Below are 20,937 nucleotides of genomic sequence, written 5' to 3' on the forward strand. Positions count from 1 at the left end.
GCTCACAGGCCACCAGAAGAAAATAATCAGGACAAATGCAAATTTGTAACAGAGTGTCAACCTGAGATACAGACTTTTGTTTACTCACCAACTGCATTTGCCATTGCAGTTATTTCTCACTGACTAAAGTGCATCATTCACAAATTATTGTTACCAGCATATTAATAAATGACATTTAATAGTGCCACATTAACTGACAAGTTTTCAGGTTATCTACCACACAACACAGAAATAAAATTGCACTTGCAACTAATATATTCAATTCCAAATTTTTTTCTGAAATTTGGGGAACAATTTATTTAGTTAGGCAAGCCTTCCACATGCTTCAAATACTGCAAATCTTGTTTTGTTAGCTTGACTATCACAAAATATCAATGTGGATTTGAAGACAGAAGCATTTTCATACAAATCAAGCTAGACAGGACTATGTAGAGACCAGAGCAATTGTTTAAGCTGCAAATTTTGTACTTAAACTATTATACTCCGTATGAAAGATGTTAAGAAGACAAGAGAAAAAATAAAGAGAAAAATACTGAATACGGCCAAATTTCATTTAGCCTCCTAACATTATCTATAATTACTTTATGTTAGCAATCTATGTGGTCTCTAGAAGGAACACATGTACTTCAATTAGTATAGGAGATAAAACACTGAAGGATGTATTTCAGAAAATAGCAATGGGACAACAGCCAAAAAAAAGCCACAAAGGCAAGTCCATAGTAAGTTGACACACAAGCTTCAGTCTTCTCTTGACACACACACATTCCCTCTCTAAATAATTTCCCTGAATATCACTTCTCCCACTCAAAATATCAATTTTATTCAATTGACCTGCACCTTAGACAATGACTTTGCAATACTCAGAAACCAAGACCAGCTGCTTCTCTGCAAAATTCTCACTGCCAACTTTACCTGAAAGATTCTGAGGACAAAGTCACTGTAATCACGTTTTACCTTACACTGCCTAAGTTATTACCTTACTAACCTTGTATGTGCATATTATAAAAATCATCCATTTATGTTACAGTGAATTACTATAAGTTAACACTGGGAACACAACACCTGAAATGAATTTCAAGTGACAAGACCATCATCAATCATACTTTCTCAACATTAATGCCACCACATAAAGCTTTCTGCTCTACTGCTTAAAAATATAGGTGTTTCAGGAAGAAAATGTTTCACAGATGGTGCTATGTATACTGATACTTTTCTCAATAGGAGATTTTTGTAACTATAGCATAAGTCAACCAAAACAGAATATGTGTTTGACTAATATTTCATTTTAAAAGACAAATCATTATAAATATTAGTAATGCAACTTATTTGATTCCCATTTCTAACTGTTTAAAAGATTACATGCCAAATCAGGAAAAGAATCAAGAAAAAATATACAAAATTAGAAAACACCAGTGAGGTCTTCCTCAAAACCCAGCAATTTTATTTGTAGACATTTTTGTAGACATTTTTTCAGATTACGAAAGATAATAATTCAAAGTTAAAAAGTTCTGGTATTAAATTAGGAAGAAAAATGCTCTATCAAGATTGTATGTATTAATACTGGAATCCATTTCTTATGGCACCAATTAGTGCTATTTCTAGGTTATATTTTAACTTGCCAACAGTAAGATGTTATATGATGTTCTGACAAAGAGTTTTCACAAAAGCAACTTTTTTGCAGTAATTCAGAGACCAGCCAAGTTATTACTTCAATTGCTAGGCAAAAAAGAGGCAGTATTTAAAAACAAGTATGATAAATCTATGGCTCAGTTATGCTAGCATAGATAATTACAAGTCTTTGTAAAATCAACTCTTCAACACACCAAAAAAGCACTCACAGAGCAGGAATATTTACACATTCTCAAGCATCAGCTTACAGCTTTAAAATATATTGTTCAAAAACCACTAAAACTTTAGGACAAAGCATTTTCCGAATTAAGGTTAAACGACAAACATTCAATCTATTTGAGTCAAACACTACTGGGAGGCATCCCAGTCAGAGTTGGGTTTTTCAGTATCCAGAATCCCCCACATCCTGAATTTATCAGGGAGCTGTTCCAGAGAAAGAGCCCAGGAAACACAGAAGCTAACATGGCTGTGTGAGCTGGAACCAGAGTGCTGAGCCTCCTTTCCTCCAGTAGCCAACCTCAGCAGAACCACAAGCCTCATGGCAAAATATCAGAAGAACAGCCCCAACTTTAGGGCCAAATTCCACCACAGATAAAGACAGGGAAATTGATAAACAATTACCACTGCAAGTGAACAGACTCAATGAGAGGGAAATAAATGTAATTTAGTGTCAATTAGACTCAGGTAGTGAGGAGCAGAGACAAAGAAGGCAAGGCCTTTGCTTCCCTCTCCCATCAGCATCACTGTGCCCCATCACCCCAGATGCCCACAGCTCCCCCAGGGCAGCAGGGGCAGCTGTGACTGGTCCAGAACAGCTCTTCTCCACAGCTCCTGCCTGCTCAGGATCCCCTCTGCTCTGGCATGGGCTTTCTCCCATGGGATGCAGTCCTTCAGGAAAACAAAAATGCTTAAGCATGGGTTCTCCACAGGCTGTGGTTCCTCAGGACTCTCCACCTGCTTCTGCATGGGTTCCTCCTTCCATCCTGCATCCATGTGTCTGCTGCTTCTTCCATCCTCTCCCCCTTTTTGTCTTACTTCAGGTTTCTCTTTCATGCAGTACTGAGTCCAATACAGCTCTGATACAGGTCTGTGATTAGTGTCTGAGCCATGACACTAAGCTGAATCTTCTGATTATTTTTTTTTAAATCAAAATTTAAAACTACTTTCCTCAAATATGAGATGCATAAATTTGCATGTTAGTGTAAACGCAGCGAAACCCTCATGAATAAAACATTAAGCAAACTTCTATGAATTTAAATTGTGTTACATTATAGAACAATTGTTGAGCTAACATTACAGCTCACATGTTACAGAAAATGTTTAAGCTTTCTAGAGTTTAATCATCATTAATGGCACAAGGAAATTATTTACTATCAAATGGGTCAGAGAATACATAAAGAAGGCCTTTGCAGTATTGATTTCACACATAAAATTAACATCTTCAGTTGCACTCGCAACTGCCAAGAAGGCTTGACTAATATCAACTCCTCTTATTATAAAGCCTCAAGAAATAGCCACAGTTGGGATGTCAAACTTGTTTTTAAATGATGAAAGAGAACATCTGAATGCTTCATGGGCTTGACCAGTAAGTGATTAAAGTGTAACTGACTGAACTGAATTTCTGCCACTGTCAACATTAAACTTTTTTTAAAAGTCAGTGCTATGAATTATTTACTGTTCTTTCAAAGCTCAGTGTCAACACATCAATTCACTCTCATTCTATTCCTCCCTTACAACTCAAACTAGAATCACTGTAATATGCAGGATGGTGACATACATCTGCAATGTCATGAGCAATGTAACAAGCCTAAGCAACCACCCAATTATTCAATCCTTTGAAGACCTAAGAAAAGCATCTTTAGCACAAGCACATTCCCATAAGGTATACAATTTCAGAACACCTTGGAAAAGACAGAACAGGCCATCATAATATCACTCCTGCATAGGCATAACTCCTTCCAAAAACCTGTGCACATGACTACTTAGAGTAGCACCAAATCAGCTCCACGAAGCAAAACATGGATCAAGTATAAATAGTCAATAATACAACCCACACTAGAAAACTATGGTGCTTTAACATTGAAAAATTGTGCCACTAAGAAGAGCTGTAAGAAACTACATGCTTGAAAAACCATCTCCCCAATATCTGTAACCAGGGTATTTTGTCCATTAGAAGTATACAGCAGACTGTGAAAACCAGAAGTATTGCCCAAAGTCACAGAATCAATTTTGCAAGAAAAGACCTGCGAGATGATCAAGTCTAACCAATGACCAAATACCACCTCACCAAGTGCCATGTTCAGTCTTTCTGCAAACACCTCCAGGCACTGGGACTCCACAACCTCCCTGGGTAGCCCACTCCAATATCTAATCATCCTTCAGTGAAGAAATTCCTCCTGCTATCCAACGTGAACCTCCCCTGGTGCAGCTTGAGGCTATGTCCTGTTGTGCTGTCACAAATCACCTGGAAGCAGAGGTCAACCTTGCTAGAATCTCCTTTCAGGCAGTTGTAGAGAACAAGAAGGTTTCCCCTGAGCTTCCATTTCTTCAGGTGAAACAACCCCAGCTCCTTCAGCCATTCCTCATGGGACCTGTGCTGCAGACTCTTCACAGCTCTGTTGCCCTCCTCTGGACACACCCCAATGTCTTTTTTTGAATTGAGGGGCCCAGAACTGGACAGAGGACTCGAGGTGTGACCTCACCAGGTGAGGTGTGATGAGTGCAGGGGGACATTCACTGCCCTGGGCCTGCTGGCCACACTATTGCTGATACAAACCAGCATGTCCAAGGCTTTCATTGCCACCTGGGCACATCCTGGATCATGTTCACCTGGCTGTAAACCAGCACCTTCAGGGCTTTTCTGCAGGGCAGCTTTCCAGCCACTCTGCCCCCAGCCCATGGCACTGCCTGGGGATGTTGTGAGCCAAGTGTAGGATCCAGCACTTGGCTTTGTTGAACCTCATACCGCTCATCTCCACCCATCTATCCAGCCTGCTCAGATCCAGATCTCCAGAGCCTTCCTACATTCCAGCAGATCACACTCCAACCCACCTTGATGCCATTCATGAATTTACTGAGAGTATACTCGAGTCCCTCATCTAGATCAGCAGTAAAGATGTCAAACAGGACTGGGACCAATACTGAGCCGTGGGGAACACCACCAGTGACCAGACACCAACAGGATGTGGCTCCATTCACCACCACAGCTGGGACCTGGACATCAAAATATCTAACAAAAGATACAATTTTTTAACCTAATTTTACAAACCCATTCTTTAGAAATAGCATAAGCCTAATTCAGATTATCATACCATTACAGTCCTAAATTCTCAAATTCTCATACAAGGATTGCCCCCACTAGAAAGTGCTGAGAACAAAGTGTGAACACCCAGGTGTTGCAAAACCACTAAAACATATTCCCAAAAGAACACACAAGTAATGCTTACCAAAGTGGTAATGTTATCAGATATATTCATTAAGAGAAAATTAAACAACAAAACAGGTGGTGATGTTCAAGGCTTTATTACTTCTTAATTAAGTCTGGCCATGATGCACAACTTCTATGCAAAGTCGTGAAGACCTCTGTATCACCAGAGGGCCTGAAATGAAACACATTTCTCTTGGGTGACTGCTCTTTTGCAGTGGACACAAAAAAGCACCCATGTCCTGAAAAAGCACAGGTAAACCAGCTGTACTTGCAGAACTTGGGCCTAGATCAAATAGCATGTCAACAACTACTTTTCACAAACAATACTTGAATTGTGCCACTGTGTCATAACTACTGACTCTTCAGTCCAGATATGGCTAAGGAAAATTGTTAAGATTATTCTCTGGATTTATATATACATAATCCTTTCTTTAAAAGTGCATTCCTACAGTTTCACTGAAATGTAATTGATGTTTATAGCTTTGCTCCAGTGAAAACTACACTAAGTATCCAGCTACCAAGGATCACACTTCAATTAAGCCTCTGGTGTAACAGAGTAGACTGACCTCAGTAAAACATGCTGGAATTTCAGCCTTCATTTCCAAAGACTCAGTAATATCCCTAGCATCTCTAAGCCATGCACTGTGCTGGCTAAAATTAGCTGAAACAGTTTACTAAATATAGTTGTTAAATTAATACATTAGTAATCAAAACCCATCAGGTTCAATTAGGGATAGAGCTTTGGGATAGGACAGAAATCACTAATCTTTTATCCCTTATGTAGAAAATATCGTTAACTTTAACAAACAAAGCTTATTTATTAAAAGACTAATGCAAACCAAGACTAAAATGAAACACCACAAGAACTTCTAATACAGCAATTCTGTAGAAGATAGTTTTCCTAGGTCATGACTGCTCAAATTTCTAAACCATGGCTACTAAGTATCACATAAAGAAGCACTTCTTTCCTATAATGCAGTTACTGCCTTTAAGGAAGCAACCCAGGTGAAATGATTAATATGTAAGATAGTGCGTGTGTTCTCAGATTTCTCCTCAAACTAAGTCAGGGCCTACTCACAGCAGTTCTTACAGTTTTTCAGACTTTTCAGCCATTCACACAACACACAAATTTCAGACATTCACAAAGCTTCTCGAAAGTTTTTGAATAGATGCAGATAATGTACATATTTAGCTACATTTCTGTGGAATACATTCTTTCTTTTTAAATCCCACACAAGCGATACCAGCTTTCAGCAAGAATATTATGCATCAACTCAAATACAGGCATCTCTAGTTGCAGTTCTGCTAAAGAGTTCTAATGAAAATGTTCACATAAAACTATCACAATTTTCACTGTACATTAAATAATTCTACAAACTCCAGTTATATTCAAAATTGATAAGACTGCAGTATACTAATTTTCTAATTTGATAAAAGAATGGATTTTTGCTCCCCACTGTTTGTTTACTAAATGTTTGTGGTCAACCTTGTCATTAATGTAACATAACAATACAAGGCTTTGAAAACATTTTTGAAAAAGTGTCACCATCATATTTTCTGAAAAATCCTTTGCCCAGGATTTCTTCTCCTGGGAAGCTGAGAAGCCTCAGAGAAAAAGGAATACAATATTATCTCATTTGCTTCTCCTGTGTTTTGCTGCTGTGGAATGTGGTTTGGAGATCGTTTATCCAACTGGTCATTGTTTGATTGGTTTCATGTGAATTGTTTTAACTTAATGACAAATCACAGCCAGTTGTGTCAAGACTCTGGAGAGAGTCATGAGTTTTTCATTAGTATTTTCTTAAGCCTTCTGTAGGTATCCTTTCTCAATTCTTTAGTATAGTTTTAGTATAGCATTCGTTAATATAGAATAATATAATATTATATTATAGAATAGAATATTCTATTATAGAATATTATAGAATAGAATAAAATAATAAATTAGCCTTTTAAGAACATGGAGTCAGATTCATAATTTTCTTCCTGCCATGGGGGACCCCGAAAAATACCACAAAAAACAATCCAATCTGACTTCATGTTATTCAATGCTGCATTTTCTGTGACTAAAATTCTGTGTATTAGACATGATCCACCCTTTTAAATCCTGGGAAGAGTCTCAGAGATATTGTAGAACAAGCAATCCCTGAACTGATCACCAAATTACTAACAGAAGGACATTCACATATAGTGTTTACTACAGATGTCCTAACTAGATATGACAACTCAAATGTTCATGCAACAAAAATTTTACCTTTGCCTGACATATTCTGGCTTATCCTCATTTGAGTTCATAGAATATTCAGGGTTAAAAGGGACCCACAAGGACCTCAAAGCCCAACCCTTAGGTGTGTGACCTGTACACAGACTGAACTCATGACCTTGGCATTATTAGCACCATGCTCTAACCAAGTGAGCTAATCTCAGTCCTTACCAACAGAACATAGAGTAAAAATCCACAACTATTTCACTTGTTCCTACAAAAAACTGTTGCAAAATGTTGTGGGAGAAAAGTTAGACACTAGCAGAAAAAACAGTTGTGTGCATAGAGCTAACATGCTGAATGAAAGGCATGTTACTATCTCTGTGCAAAACAATTGCTAAATCCTCTTGCACAAATTTCTCTAGAATGCACATTATATGCTAAATACCATCTGAAATTAATGGGCACAGCTCACAATGAACGTTTTTTAGTGCTGCCAGCACTTTTGGTAAGGTTTCTGGTATTCTCCAGATGGAAGCATATACATTATAACCCCAAAAAGGCTATTGTCCAGGAGTGTCACCAAGCAATACCACACGAGTTTGAAAATCTGACTTCATCTGACTTACCGCCAGTGCTTTAGACAATTTTGTCCTGTAGTTATTCAAAACTATCACATCAATCTCCTTAAATGGCACAAAGGCAAAGCCATCTTTAATAAATACTCTTCTGGCTCTAAATAAATCCACAGCATCTGCAAGTCCAACCTGAGAAGGAAGAAAAACCCACATTGTGGAATAGCAAAATAACACAGTAACAATGTTTACAGCCCTAGGATTCAAGATGCACCAGTAAAGCTTTAAGTCATTTTCTGTCTTTTAACAGTGTCTCCAGACAAAACTCAAAAGTCTGGGAAATTAAATTTTGACTTAGGAATAGCTAATCATTATTTTGGTGGGAAAATATTGCTTGCCTACAGAAAGTCATGCAACTAGGCAAAATAAGGTAGTTCAAAGTTTGTGTCTACAAGTATTGATCCAATTATGTAGCTTTGCATCACTTACTGATTTGATATTTGAAAAGGGATTTCTGTTTCTAACATCTGGAAATCTTTGATTCACGTAAGCTATGTACAAAAGGTTTTGCAAGCAGATCTGGAACCCAACCAGCTTCATTTCAAAGAATCTGTGGGCCACATCACAAATTTTTTCCTCTGCCCTTGCTCTCTTGCAAAACGAATTTCTGACTGATACAATCAGACCACACCTAATTTCAGCAACACATGTTTGACAATGTCTCCATCCTGAGCAATCTGACAGCCAGGTAAATTAAGTCATTTGTCTGGGAAACATTAAAATTTAAGATCATTTTTGTGGCAAAAGTAAGGGATGGCAGAAGAGGACAGAAGGCATTATTAGTAGTGTGAAGCTTCCTTCATTTTCCCAGTCCCACCCTTATACTCACATGAAGTAGAGGAACTCTCATTAGTCTTTTAGATACTTTCAGTCTTTTGGATTTACTGTGGCTATTAGGTAAACTTAAAATTGGTAACTTTGCATTTAACTGAAAGAAAGTGAATGCAGATCTATGGGACTCAGCAATTTTTTACTTACCTTATAGAACATTTGTTCTTTTACTTTAGGCAGACTGAAGCCAGGAGTTGACACACTCAGCTCATTAGCCAATTGATTTTTCAGATCTTCGCTAATCTAAAATAAAGAATTGGTTTTAAAACTGTTAAAATACTTTAGGATAAAAGCTTCTTTATTTTATTAGCATGATCTAAAATATTACTTAACTTGTAATATTATCAGTTTAGTTGAAAAGAGAAAAAGAGCTACATATTCAGTAAGTGATCACAAATAATTAATTAACCAGAAACCAGCAAAACATTAGTGGTCAATAATGTTAAGCAACCTTACCTCTGAAGTAGAAGGGCAGATTTTAAATTACAATAATTTTAAGAATTAACAAAAACTGCAAAACACACTTTTCAGAAGTCACCTTCTGTAAAATAAAAGTTGTGACAATCTTTGCTTGTCTCGAGATATGCATTAAAACAAAGCAAGATGAATAAATGGGAGTTAGTAAGGACTTCATCAGATTTTAACAAAAAGAAAAGTTTCAGTTTATTTTAAAATAAAAATTTAAAAAAGCTATATCTAATCTTATATTCAGGAATTTAACTTGCCTTTTTCTAAGGAGTGAGAACAATGGTATCTTTATTGTCCTTTAAGTGTTAGCGCTTTTGCAGTTCTTGGAACAAGTGAGCAAAGCAGCAATGCTCTAATTTAACTTGAAGTACTTGAAAATCCCAATGTTACATTTCCTAATAAAAACACTTCAGTAGTGCATATACATAAATATACATCATGGAACCATAGTATATGCCTAGGTGGAAGGAACCCATCAGCATTGTGAAATTCACCTCCTGGCCCTGCACAGGACACCCCAAGAGTCACCCCATACCTGAGAGCATTGTCCAAACACTTCCTGAGCTCTGTCAGGCTGTGCTGTGACCACTGCCCTGGGGAGCTGTTCCAGTGCCCAACCACCTCTGGGTGAAGAACCTTTTTCTGATATCCAGCCTAAAACTTCTAAACAGCTTCAGGCCATTCCCTTGGGTCCTGTCACTGTCACCACAGAGAAGGGATCAGGGTCTGCCCCTCCTCCTCCCCTCAGGAGGAAGTTTCAGACCCCAATGAGGTCTCCCCTCAGTCTCATCCGGGCTGAACACACCAAGTGACCTCAGCCACTCCTCATACAGCTTCACCTCCAGATCCTTCACCATCCTCATGGCCATCCCTCGGACACTCCATAATAACTCTGTCTCTTTCTTGTACTGTGGCAGCCAAATCCACATCCATTGGCATAAAATGCTTCTGATGAAGTATAATGGCAGTAGTCCCTGACTGAAAGGGTTTTAAACGTCAAGGAAGGCAGAATACCTTCTCAAAACACAGACAGAAGTGACACCAAAACATAGCATGCTGTGTGACACTGCTCTCACGAACTGGATGTGTGCTCCAACACCTACAGTGAGCTGATACCAGGCTGCAGTCACGGCGGTTTTTAGAGACCAGTCAGGAAGCAAGCCCAGACCATCACATGCAATAGATGTCAAAATGCAAGATAAAGTCACCCAATATCCTTTCTCTCCATGGGAGGGATATGCTTAAGCAGTTTTATTCTCTGAATGGAGCAGAATATCTAAGTTGTTGACCAACACTGATATACAGTTACATGGGCATTTCAACAAAACATTTTTCCTTCTCAATTGAAAAACCCAAGAAAACAAACAAACAAACAAACAAACAAAAAAACCCTGCTTCTCTTGGAAGTCATAGGAAGGACCATTTAATTTCAAACTTGGACAAGCATCTTAGTGAAAACAGTGATTTGATATATGCATAGGAAATAGCCAAGGCAGCAATGTTGACAAGGCTTATGGTTACCCTGTCTGCATCTTGATGCAATCTGTAGTACTCTCCCAGGAAAACCAGCTTTAAAAAATAATAAAGATGCCAGCAAGGCAGAAGAATGTAGCTCTGAATAGAAAGGAAATACACAGCATTATATTTCTGCATGTAAAAATGTAAAGCTCAGCAGCCTGTAAAGAAAGCATTCTTCTTTAACGAAGCAGCTGTATCAAAACAATTAAATGTGTTTCTGTAAATGAAACGAGAAAATACTTTCTATAAAATACTCTCATTAACAATCTTATTCTTGTTAGACTTTGAAAAATTCCTGCTTTTCATGAGGCATTGAAACTCTATACAAATTTCACACAGAGGTACCAAACCTCCATTATTCCTTCCAGATGATCAATTTCTTGTCTAAGTAAATATAAATCTAAGTCACTGCATCAGCCTGCAGCCTGCCTTTCACCTACCAGAGACCTAAGTTTTCATTTTAATTCCAAAATAGTGGCTTCCATTTTCAAATGTAACAGTTTTATGCATTCTTAGTAGAAATCCCTTAGGAGAGCCTGTCCACCGTGTCATTCCAAACCCTCACTGACTGTGTAAATACACTGACCAAATAAAAACAGTACAACACGGTGTATAGCAGTGGTGGTTACAATTCCACTATCTCTTCTAGTGTATCTTACTAAAAATAACTCCACCAAACAAACTAAGCCAAGGACAGAGCAGAGTTTTTTTCCAGAGAGATATTAAAGGAGTCCAGAAACTGTTTTACAGACAGGCCAGCAATATTGAGGGGAGAGCCAGAAGAGGGAAAGGCAAGAATTCCTTCTTTATTTTTTCTTCCAAAACAAATTAGCTTAATTTCATCAACAAAACTGGTTTTTTTCAGAATTAGACTTTATTTCAAGGGGGATTTATTCCAAACTTCACAAGCTGTCAATATCCTTTTTTATTAGTAATTTGACCATATCAATATTTTATACAGATACAGTGACAGTCATTTTAGATTTTCTTGCATGTCACTAGCAAACAATTTAACATTGTTGGGGTAAAAGTGATTCTGGTGAACCCTCAAAAAAAACAGGTTTATGGGCCATGATTAAAGATTTAGATAAGACTGTGGACAGCATGACCAAAAATACAGTTTTATCTGAAATTCAGTTTTTTAAACTAACACAAATATTGTTGCAAAGCACTATTTATTATATACATAAATGATACACAAAGATATTAAATAATTTACTACTTAAAGGCTCAAATATATTATAGGTTAGGCAAACATTCAGCAGCCCCACAACCACTTTGCTCCTTGCCTTTTCACCAAATTCACACTGCCTTCATGTTTTCAGGTAATATAGAGAAAGAGGAAGAAGAAACAAGGATAATCCTAGCCCCTACCTAAAGCTGGAAAATGACTCCAGAATGCATTCAAAAATAAAACTGGCTTCCCTAAAGACTGAAACATGAAAAATAACCTTCCATTGGCATTAATGATGTCACCATTTTCACATCAGACTGACTGAAGGCACAGTGCAAAGAAATGCACTACTCACAGTCCAAAGCCAGACTCAAGCTTTCAGTTAGGCCATGCCTGTACTGCTGCATCATGAAACATGTATCCCAATTTTTCTTAGTTCACAGAAGCTAGAAAAGCTTCTTTTTACTGTTGTTTTTGGGGTTTTTAATTATTTAAATAAGAGTACTACAGTTTGTATATTTAATAATTTCATCCTAAAATAGCACCTAGAAAAAAATTAAAAATTAAAACATTAAAAAAATTAGATATAATTAAATACCACTTTTAGGATTCTAACAGAGATTAGAAAGATAAACAGGCTGCTTAACTTCAGTCAGAACTCGGTGATCTTCACCAGATAAAACACTGTTGCTCAAAATATTAAAAAAAAAAAAAAAATAGAGTCCTTCTGAGGGTCTCACCAGGTCATCATCTGACCTCTCACACAGAACTGATTGAACTCACCTCACAGAATTCACTTTTCTGTGAATTCATTTGCCTTGTTCTTCCATAGCCATTTTAGTAAGCTGTGTCAGACTTTGCTTTGCACAAGCAAAGAACATCAGGACAAGGATCTTCCCTTTTCAGTGACACAGATCAGCTAGCATAGCTTGAAACAATTCAACAATTCACTGCAAATTCCTGAGACTCAGGAAAAATAAAGACAGAAAAAGAGAGGAAGGGAAAGAAGCAAGTACTCAGGACTAGTTCCATTATTTCTATTTTTATTGCTTTCTACATGCAGTTTATTCATTGACTTTTAATCACAGAACTGTCCTGGAAACACAAAGACACATAAATTTAGATTAAAATATGAATAATTTAATATGCAGGGCTTGGTTAAACAAACACAGTCAGTGAGGCAGTCCAAAAACTTCAAAATAAATTTGATATCACTACTCTGTTTTAATGAAGAGATGAAGATGCATGCACACATTATACTGCTACATATGTGCAACACTAATTTTCCCAGTAAGGAACAAGAAACTCCATGCACAAAGTCCTTTCCTTTTCCAAACTCAGCTTCAGGTATTTATGTGCACATGCCACTGGTGTCCTTAGAAAGTGAAGTTCCTAAAATTTGCTTTTAGTTACAAAGCAGCTGGTACTCAAGTGGCACAACACCCTTCCCAAACACAAGTGGTGTCAATCTGTACTTTGCTGAATTGCAGCTCTAGGCATGAAGCAGAAAAAATAGTAATTTCCTAATCAATCTCCTCCATTGCCACACATAACACTACAAGCTAAGGTAGGACTAGAATACCAAAGTATTAACCTAGATACCATTAAATTTGAGAATATAAAGTGTAATCAGCCAGTTAATGAACTGCTTGATTAGCAAAGGACACCATTCCCAGCTCTCCTACCAATTAAAAGGATGAAGAGCCTAAAATAAAACATTCCAGAGGCTTGCAAATCTGTCATTCACAAATCTGATGATTATCAATTTTATTTTGGCCAAACACAAATTAAGAAGAAAATTTTATCTTCCAAAATACCACAACATTATATCTTAGCTGAAGTTCAGCTTGCTGGCATACCTAAAAATATAAAGGGAAGCATTAGGAATTATCTTTTCTTATCCATCAATTGAAACATTGTTTGGGCTTTTTTTTGGAGTCAAGAGTGGGCACAGAAAGAACATTTTATGATCTGCCTCACTATGCAGCTCATTCATGGTTACCACAATGACAGAGACACTCAGTGATACAGATTCAGTCTCCTACATTCCTGACAAACATCTCCCAATATCCATTTAAAGGAAAGCTGAACAAAACAATCCCTACAGAATTACCTAGAAACACTACCACCTACAAGTTAGAGTCACACATCACAGTAGAGCTAACAGAAGACTCTTCTGATAAATATATCAACAAGTTTTCTTTCATTTAAAAATCCAGAGAGTAACATGAGATGCAATTTTAAAGAAACTTGTTAACAAATGTTTCTCTAGATTCAATCATAGGACTAGCCAGGAAGAGTGTTTCAAAGTTGGCAGACCATTTTCTGAAGCTCATCCCAAACAGCAGCTAGTAAATTCTACTTGCAGAGTAATTACATCCTGCAGAAACCATCCTATCAGCTTTTATGCTGCTGTATTAAGGAATAATATAAACATGTCCAAAGCTACTGCATTCACTGCTATGTAAAAAAAATTAATTCATTTTTGAAACACTATGAACTTTAACCACTACAAAGAACTTAACACCTTGATTATTCAAAAAAAATTTCTTCTTGTACAACACATGGGTATAATTTTTTTAAATACACTATTGATTTCCCAATTTTCTCTTTTCTCATTTCCCAAAAGAATCTCTAAAATATTTATAGAAAAAGAGAAGACACTTGATGACACCTTTCTGCTTGTCTAACTGTTTTTTCCAAGAATCCAAAATTACCAACTGCTAAGAACTGAAAATCTATAAGAATGTGGTTAGGATTTGCTGTTTTTTCACCTTTTCCAAGCCTTTAGATAAATGGCAGTCAAGTATGACCTGCTCAACTACTGACTGCTAGAGCACATAATCACACAAGTAGCATGGTTCCCCTTTCCACTTCTACCTTAAGCTAAGGAGCCTGGTGTACCAAATCCTATTTTCCACTACATTTTTGGCACAGCTGCCATTTCAATTTTACTTTAGAAACCCAGAATTACAGCAGAACATCTGCCTCAGGATTCAGCCTGTATTCCAAATGTTGTCTAGCTGCTTTCAGCTAGATTAAGAGGAAGAACGTTTTTACTCATCGTATCCTTACCACAGCCTTTTCTGCAACTTTTATTTCAAAGCACATAACTTTTTCAAAGCAGTTAGAGATGTACTTCATCCAGAAAGAGCATACATAGTACCTAGGGCAGAAGGATTCAGCCTTACAGTGGACTGTAAAGTTCCTGTTTAACTCAAATGATGAATTAAACAAAGCCATTTAGAAACAATCACAGTGCCCCAGTGCTCTAAAGGGGCCCAAGGAACTGCACATTTTGTGGTGTAGTTTGACTTTACTTCCACAAGTCAGTTTTAAGCAATAAGGAAGACCTTCTAAGGGTCCATTTAGATTTCTGCAGATAATCAGCATCTGGTTCTAATCAAACTGAGATGATTGCCAAATTAAAATTTTAATTAGCACTTTGCATCATTTACAAACTGTTGTTCATTAAGTTTATGAAGGTGAAAAAGGACATCCCCAGTAGCTATCTATTCTTTAATCACATCTATTACTCAATTCTACAATTTCATAGAATATCACCAACACCATATGTGCAAATAAATGCATGCAACTAGAATTACTGCAGCAAAATGCACCAGTTTTCTCCATAACTTATAATAAAGTAATGCTTACAGCTCAAGGATCCATTAGAGAAGAGTAAAGGCCCCATACATCCTGCAGTGCACCAAAAAAATTAATTATTTTAAAATAAAAATAAGTTTTAAAGCTTTTTAAAAAAGTATGTGAGAGAGTATTAGCACTTATTTTAAGCTTATTTAAGCTTATTAAGCAAATATTTTAATCAAAACCTTATCCCATCTACCCATCCCTCAAAATGTTAGTCACTAAAACACCCAGGCTGCTTGGCAATCAACCCAATTACTTTTAGGTGAGAATAACTCACTATGTTTGCTAAAGCACTAATAGTATATGTTTCACAGTCCTATTTAATAAACTCTAGCACTTAAAAAACCACCCTACTCCTAAGCCTTTCCACATACAATTTTGTTTCTGTTATGACTCTAAGCATGGAGTTAAATGATTGAATACATCCTTTTGGCAGCAAGGCATATTTCCCACTTAGGCATGCATCCCTTATGACTTTTGCTGTCAACTCTAAGACAAGCATCACTGGTTTTCAAGCAAGGGGACAAATACAAGATTTAAGAAGTGGAAAAGAAAGATACAATTCAGAACTATTTCCTCAGCAAATGTAAACCATAGCCTACTTGCATAGTTATTGTCTTATCTTGGCTTAAGTTTCCACACAGTAGTGTAGACTCCAGACAGTTTCTACTTTTCCCCATCCTGTTTGGGAAAGGAAGAAATATTATTGGATGCCCCTGAAATGAAAAGCCGGAAGAACATTCTGGATTAAACACCTGTTCCAAAATGGATAGTTATAGTCACAGCCCTTCAATGGTTAGGCATGATATTGAATAGTCTCTCAAATGTATCTGTCCTTGATAGGGACACAATCCAGTCTCTCTTCTCATTAACCCACATCTGATTTTAGGATCTTCTGTACCAAATAAAGGCAGTCATAAAACGTTTTCTCAAGAAGCTGAACTACGAATATTTATACAACTGCCCTACTACCAAGACAAATGTTTTTGAAGAAAGCATAATAGTGATATCAGAAAGTCTCTCATAGGACTTCTCTGATCATAAAAATGGAAATTAAAGAAGTTTAATTTCTACTGCTTAAAGCAGCTAAAAAGCACTTCAACTGCATCATCAAAGAGCTGTTGTGGAAAAAAATTCCATCGCTAATGCATTTTGCTTTTTCCATTTCATTTTGCAGTTCTTATTCCTTCCACTCAAATGCCTGCAGATGCACTGAAGACCTTTAGCTCCCCCAGCTGACTATTCCCATCTGCCACTGCTTCCCCATTACTATGATCCAAAGCATTTCTTAGAATACTGTGCATCTAAAAATTAGGACATCTGATTCTGCAATAGCTGGCTGTTACCCAGAAAATAAGGCATCTAAATTAGAAGTTATTTGAAAGGTCATAATATCTTTTAAATTTCAGGAGGCTATCCAGAATTAAAAAAGTTCAATTTAAACATGATTTTTTTCCTGCTCTGTGGAGTGAAAACAGCAACACAGATGTATTCAAGATGAAATATACTACACTTAGAAGTTTTTTTTGTTTTGCACAATGCAGAAAGATAATAGTGAACAGAAGCATTGCAGGAAATATAAATCCAATTACACAACATCCTTACACCACAGATTAAGACATGATAATGCCTCTTAATTTTCATTTCTTCTGGAAGCAACAAAGAGGTACTAACAGTCTGAAGATAAAGAAACCAGAACATTCAAAATGATGACCAGAATAACACCAAAAAATAATTTCAAAATTAAATTTTGCATTCTACTCCACTCTATATTCCAGTATGTAAGTTAAATTCCCAGAAAGGCGTAGCCACAAATCAAAGCATCCAGTAGTACTTATGAAAAAACACGAGACAAGCAGCAATGCACCTGTGTCAAAAAATCCCAGCTGAGTTAAGCTGATTTCACAGCCCTTATCACAGTGCACAGACCTCAGGGGCATAAAAAAAAGCAGGTGCCATATTGTGTCAAACACCCTTGAAGTCAACAGAACACACTTTCACATGCAAATGACCAAACAGTTCCAGTGAATCTTCTATAACCTCAGTTCAAAACCCATTGGAAAAGACACGTGTAGAATTTAACTCAAAAGGGAAGAAGGATGTCTTAAGCCAAGTTCCACAACCAAACTAAAATTTAATACTTCAGTTCCTAACTTGTATATTAAAACAGGAGCAGATCACATACTAAAATGCCACGAGGCACTGCAAGAGCTCTAGAGAATGGGTGCAGAGAAGAAAAATCTGATCTAAAAATTGAAGGCTGTAAAATGGCAAAGGACACTCACAGAAATGACAAAATACCACAGAAAGAAAGGCTTAAAGAAGAAACAAGAAGGTATAATGACAGAAGGCAAGTACAAAGAGAAGGAAAAAACCAAACAAACTTAACAGCAAAAAAGCCCTACCCTTCTCAATGAGTGGATAGAACAAGAAGAAATATGTTAGGTTTGACATTATTTTTAAAAAGTTAAAAGGAAAGTAAAGCAGCAGAATGATGACCACCACTGTGAGACTTGAATATGCAGATGTGGGGAAATTTGCTAGCAAAGTTGTGACATTTTCACAGACAAGGCAAATGGAACTACTGCCATTTTCAAAATGGCATTGAAAGTGTTGAAGGAAAAAAAAAACACACAAAAAAAAAAAAAAAAACCCAAACAACAACAACAAAAAAAAAAAAAACACTACACACACAGCACTTTGAAAGTAACCACAGAACATTTTGTCCACCTGAACAGAAGAGACCCTAAGACCATGCCCTGAGAGAGAAAGTGCGACTGCTGAACCTGAACAGGTTTTTTGGCAAGTTTTCACAAGAACCAAATGGAATGGACCCAGAAGTTCATTAGATGCTCCAAATCAGCATAAGATGTATCACAGACCTACAGCTGCAGATGCTAAAAGGACAAATCTTCCATTTGATGTCTAAGAACAAGTGGCAGATCTTGGAGACTTAAAATTATGTGAGACAAAGCAGACAAAAGGCTAAAACTCAGACTGAGAGCTTTAAAGGAGATATTTCTGACCATGTCAAGAACAGCTTTGTAGCTGAAGTCAGAGTATCAGTCACCTGTAAAACCATTTATTTAATATAATTCCTTCATATCCTGAATTTACTTTGCGATTAAAATATTTTCTTCAATGATTGTAAAATTTAAAAGATTCACAAATTTCCCTTTAAATATCTTTAAATCTGTTAGTGCCTTTTACTGCCAGAAACTGTCAGGCATCATTGATGTAATTACTCATTTTTAGGAAGATTTTAATACTTTAATCTCCTAAATTGATGTAAATCTCAACTGCACACCTGTGTTTGCATATTCTCTTTGATGGGCTCTGTCACCTTAAATGTCAGCATTTACTCCTCTTGAGTCCTGCTTAAGGATTTCTGATGCTCCCTACATGACTGACTTTGCACACAGAATATTTAATATGCCTTGAGTGCTGAAAATTACATGCCATACATAAAAAGCTTTCCTATTTATCTGGATGATGAGAGTACTGTCTCTTCAACACCTTTATCCTTCTTTTTTTTTTAATATTTAAAGAATAAGACAAAAAACATTCTGAAATACCTTCAGAACCATTCCATTACTCTCCTTTTACTGTGACAGAAAACCAATCAATGCATCAGGGAAAAATACTCTTAAAGCACAGATTTATTCTTGCTTTCCTTCTACCCTCATCCTTTCTCAACACTTTATTCAGCATCATGCACTCTACCCCTCGCTCATGCTAGCACAAATTGATAGGTATAAACAATAATATTTCAGAGTACTGTAAGATTTTGAGCACCCAAGCAATGTCCCACTAGGCTGGGCAGCACCAGTCCAGGCATCTTCCACACTTGCCAGAGAAGAGACTGGCCAAAGCTGTTCCTACAAGGGATTAAAATGCAATCTACATGTTAGTAGTTCAAAAAAGTATCTCAAATACAAACTCAAAACAAGCTTCATTTTTTTCCCCAAGAAATCCAGGTCCCAGAGGCTTCTTACAAAATACTAGAGGGACTAACCTAATCCAGTGCCAGCTTTGGAAAAACTTTCCAAGGAAGAAGTTATGTAACCTTCAAATTTCCATAATTTATATTAAATGAAGAGAGGCTCATTTTCATAAACATTGTAAAAATTTTGAATTGCAATAATCCTGTGCATATTCAGACATATTCCTCATACTGAAGTCATCATGTTTAGCTTGATTATCACAAACTTTACAGCCTTCCTTTTTCAAGTGAAGGGCATCTTTATAATCAGGTAAAACTGCCCAGAGCAGGCATTTACTAACTGTAATAAACACTGTGCCACACATTTTGCTCCATCAGCAATACAAATGTCAGCCACTAGACATAAGAAACACTATTAAAAAATTAAAACATTAGTTTTCCTTACATTCCATTTCTATTTTTATTTACATCAAGCTCTTGCTCTTTGAGTAAAAATTTCTTTAACCATGAGATGAGAGCTACTATCATATCAAACTCTCTAAAGCTGACTATCACTTAAAAAAGCTCCAAAAATCTGGTATTTTTTTCTTCTAGTTGTTAACAATTTCATTCCTATTTGCTAAGTAAGATCTTTCTATCAAGTATTCAAAGACCTTAAGTACGGAAAGATCCTAACTTCGTATTATCCATAAGTGGGATTGAAGATTTCTTGATTCTATAAAGCAATAATTCTCAATCCACAATTCAAAAAATGTCAGAAATTAGTCTGCAAAACCCTTGCAAAATATATATGCAAGTATCACTTTCTCATGCATGTAAGCAAATAAGAAAGGGTGAGAGTGACAGTTATTGAATCCTTAATTTTAGGTTCACTTTGTTGGTGCTGTAAAAGATGACAACTGTGACAAAACTGCACAAGACAATCCATTTATTCCTCCTCCCCATAAAAGAGTTGACTCTTTTAATAACTACTGAGAATCACTCCTTACAGTGGTTCTTAGAATTGTTAACATTGCTATGCCAGACTACACCAAGGTCAAGCTTTAGCAGCGGTGACCTTTCTCAGATTACAATTCTGAAACCAGAACCAGTATCTAGAAAATGCAAGGTACCTCTCTTCTGGTTACAGAAATTTAACTACAAGTTTCTTAGTGCATCACAAGCAATTGAAAGATAGAAATAGAATTTCTATCCATCTACCCATATAGAAAATGGATTGTAACATCAGAACTTACTTTCTTTTCCTGAAGACCATCTTTTTTTTCTAACAGGTAGAGCACAAAGTTTGATTTCAGTATTGTTTTTTGCATAATAAGCCATGAAAACATTGTAACTCCTAACAGGGAAGCAGGAGGAGAATAGCTCATCCTGATTTCCTTTTCAAAGGAAGTGTCTCCTTTTACAAATAGAACATTGAGAAAAATAATATTGGTATTAGAGTGGCCTTACTTTTGTAGTGGC

At 36.7% G+C, this 20,937-nt stretch overlaps 1 protein-coding gene across 1 annotated transcript in view; it reads right to left on the reverse strand.

The window, feature by feature from the left end:
* PRIM2 (DNA primase subunit 2) overlaps positions 1-20,937 on the reverse strand; it is a 91,015-nt gene that overhangs the window by 59,744 nt on the left and 10,334 nt on the right. The window contains exons 5-6 of the mRNA XM_018919497.3: positions 8,870-8,965; positions 7,886-8,023 (exon numbers count right to left, since the gene is read on the reverse strand). Coding sequence (XP_018775042.2) covers positions 7,886-8,023; positions 8,870-8,965 — 234 coding nt within the window. The remainder of the gene's footprint in view (positions 1-7,885; positions 8,024-8,869; positions 8,966-20,937) is intronic.

Source organism: Serinus canaria, chromosome 3 (assembly GCF_022539315.1).
Source record: "Serinus canaria isolate serCan28SL12 chromosome 3, serCan2020, whole genome shotgun sequence".
NCBI lineage: Eukaryota > Metazoa > Chordata > Aves > Passeriformes > Fringillidae > Serinus > Serinus canaria.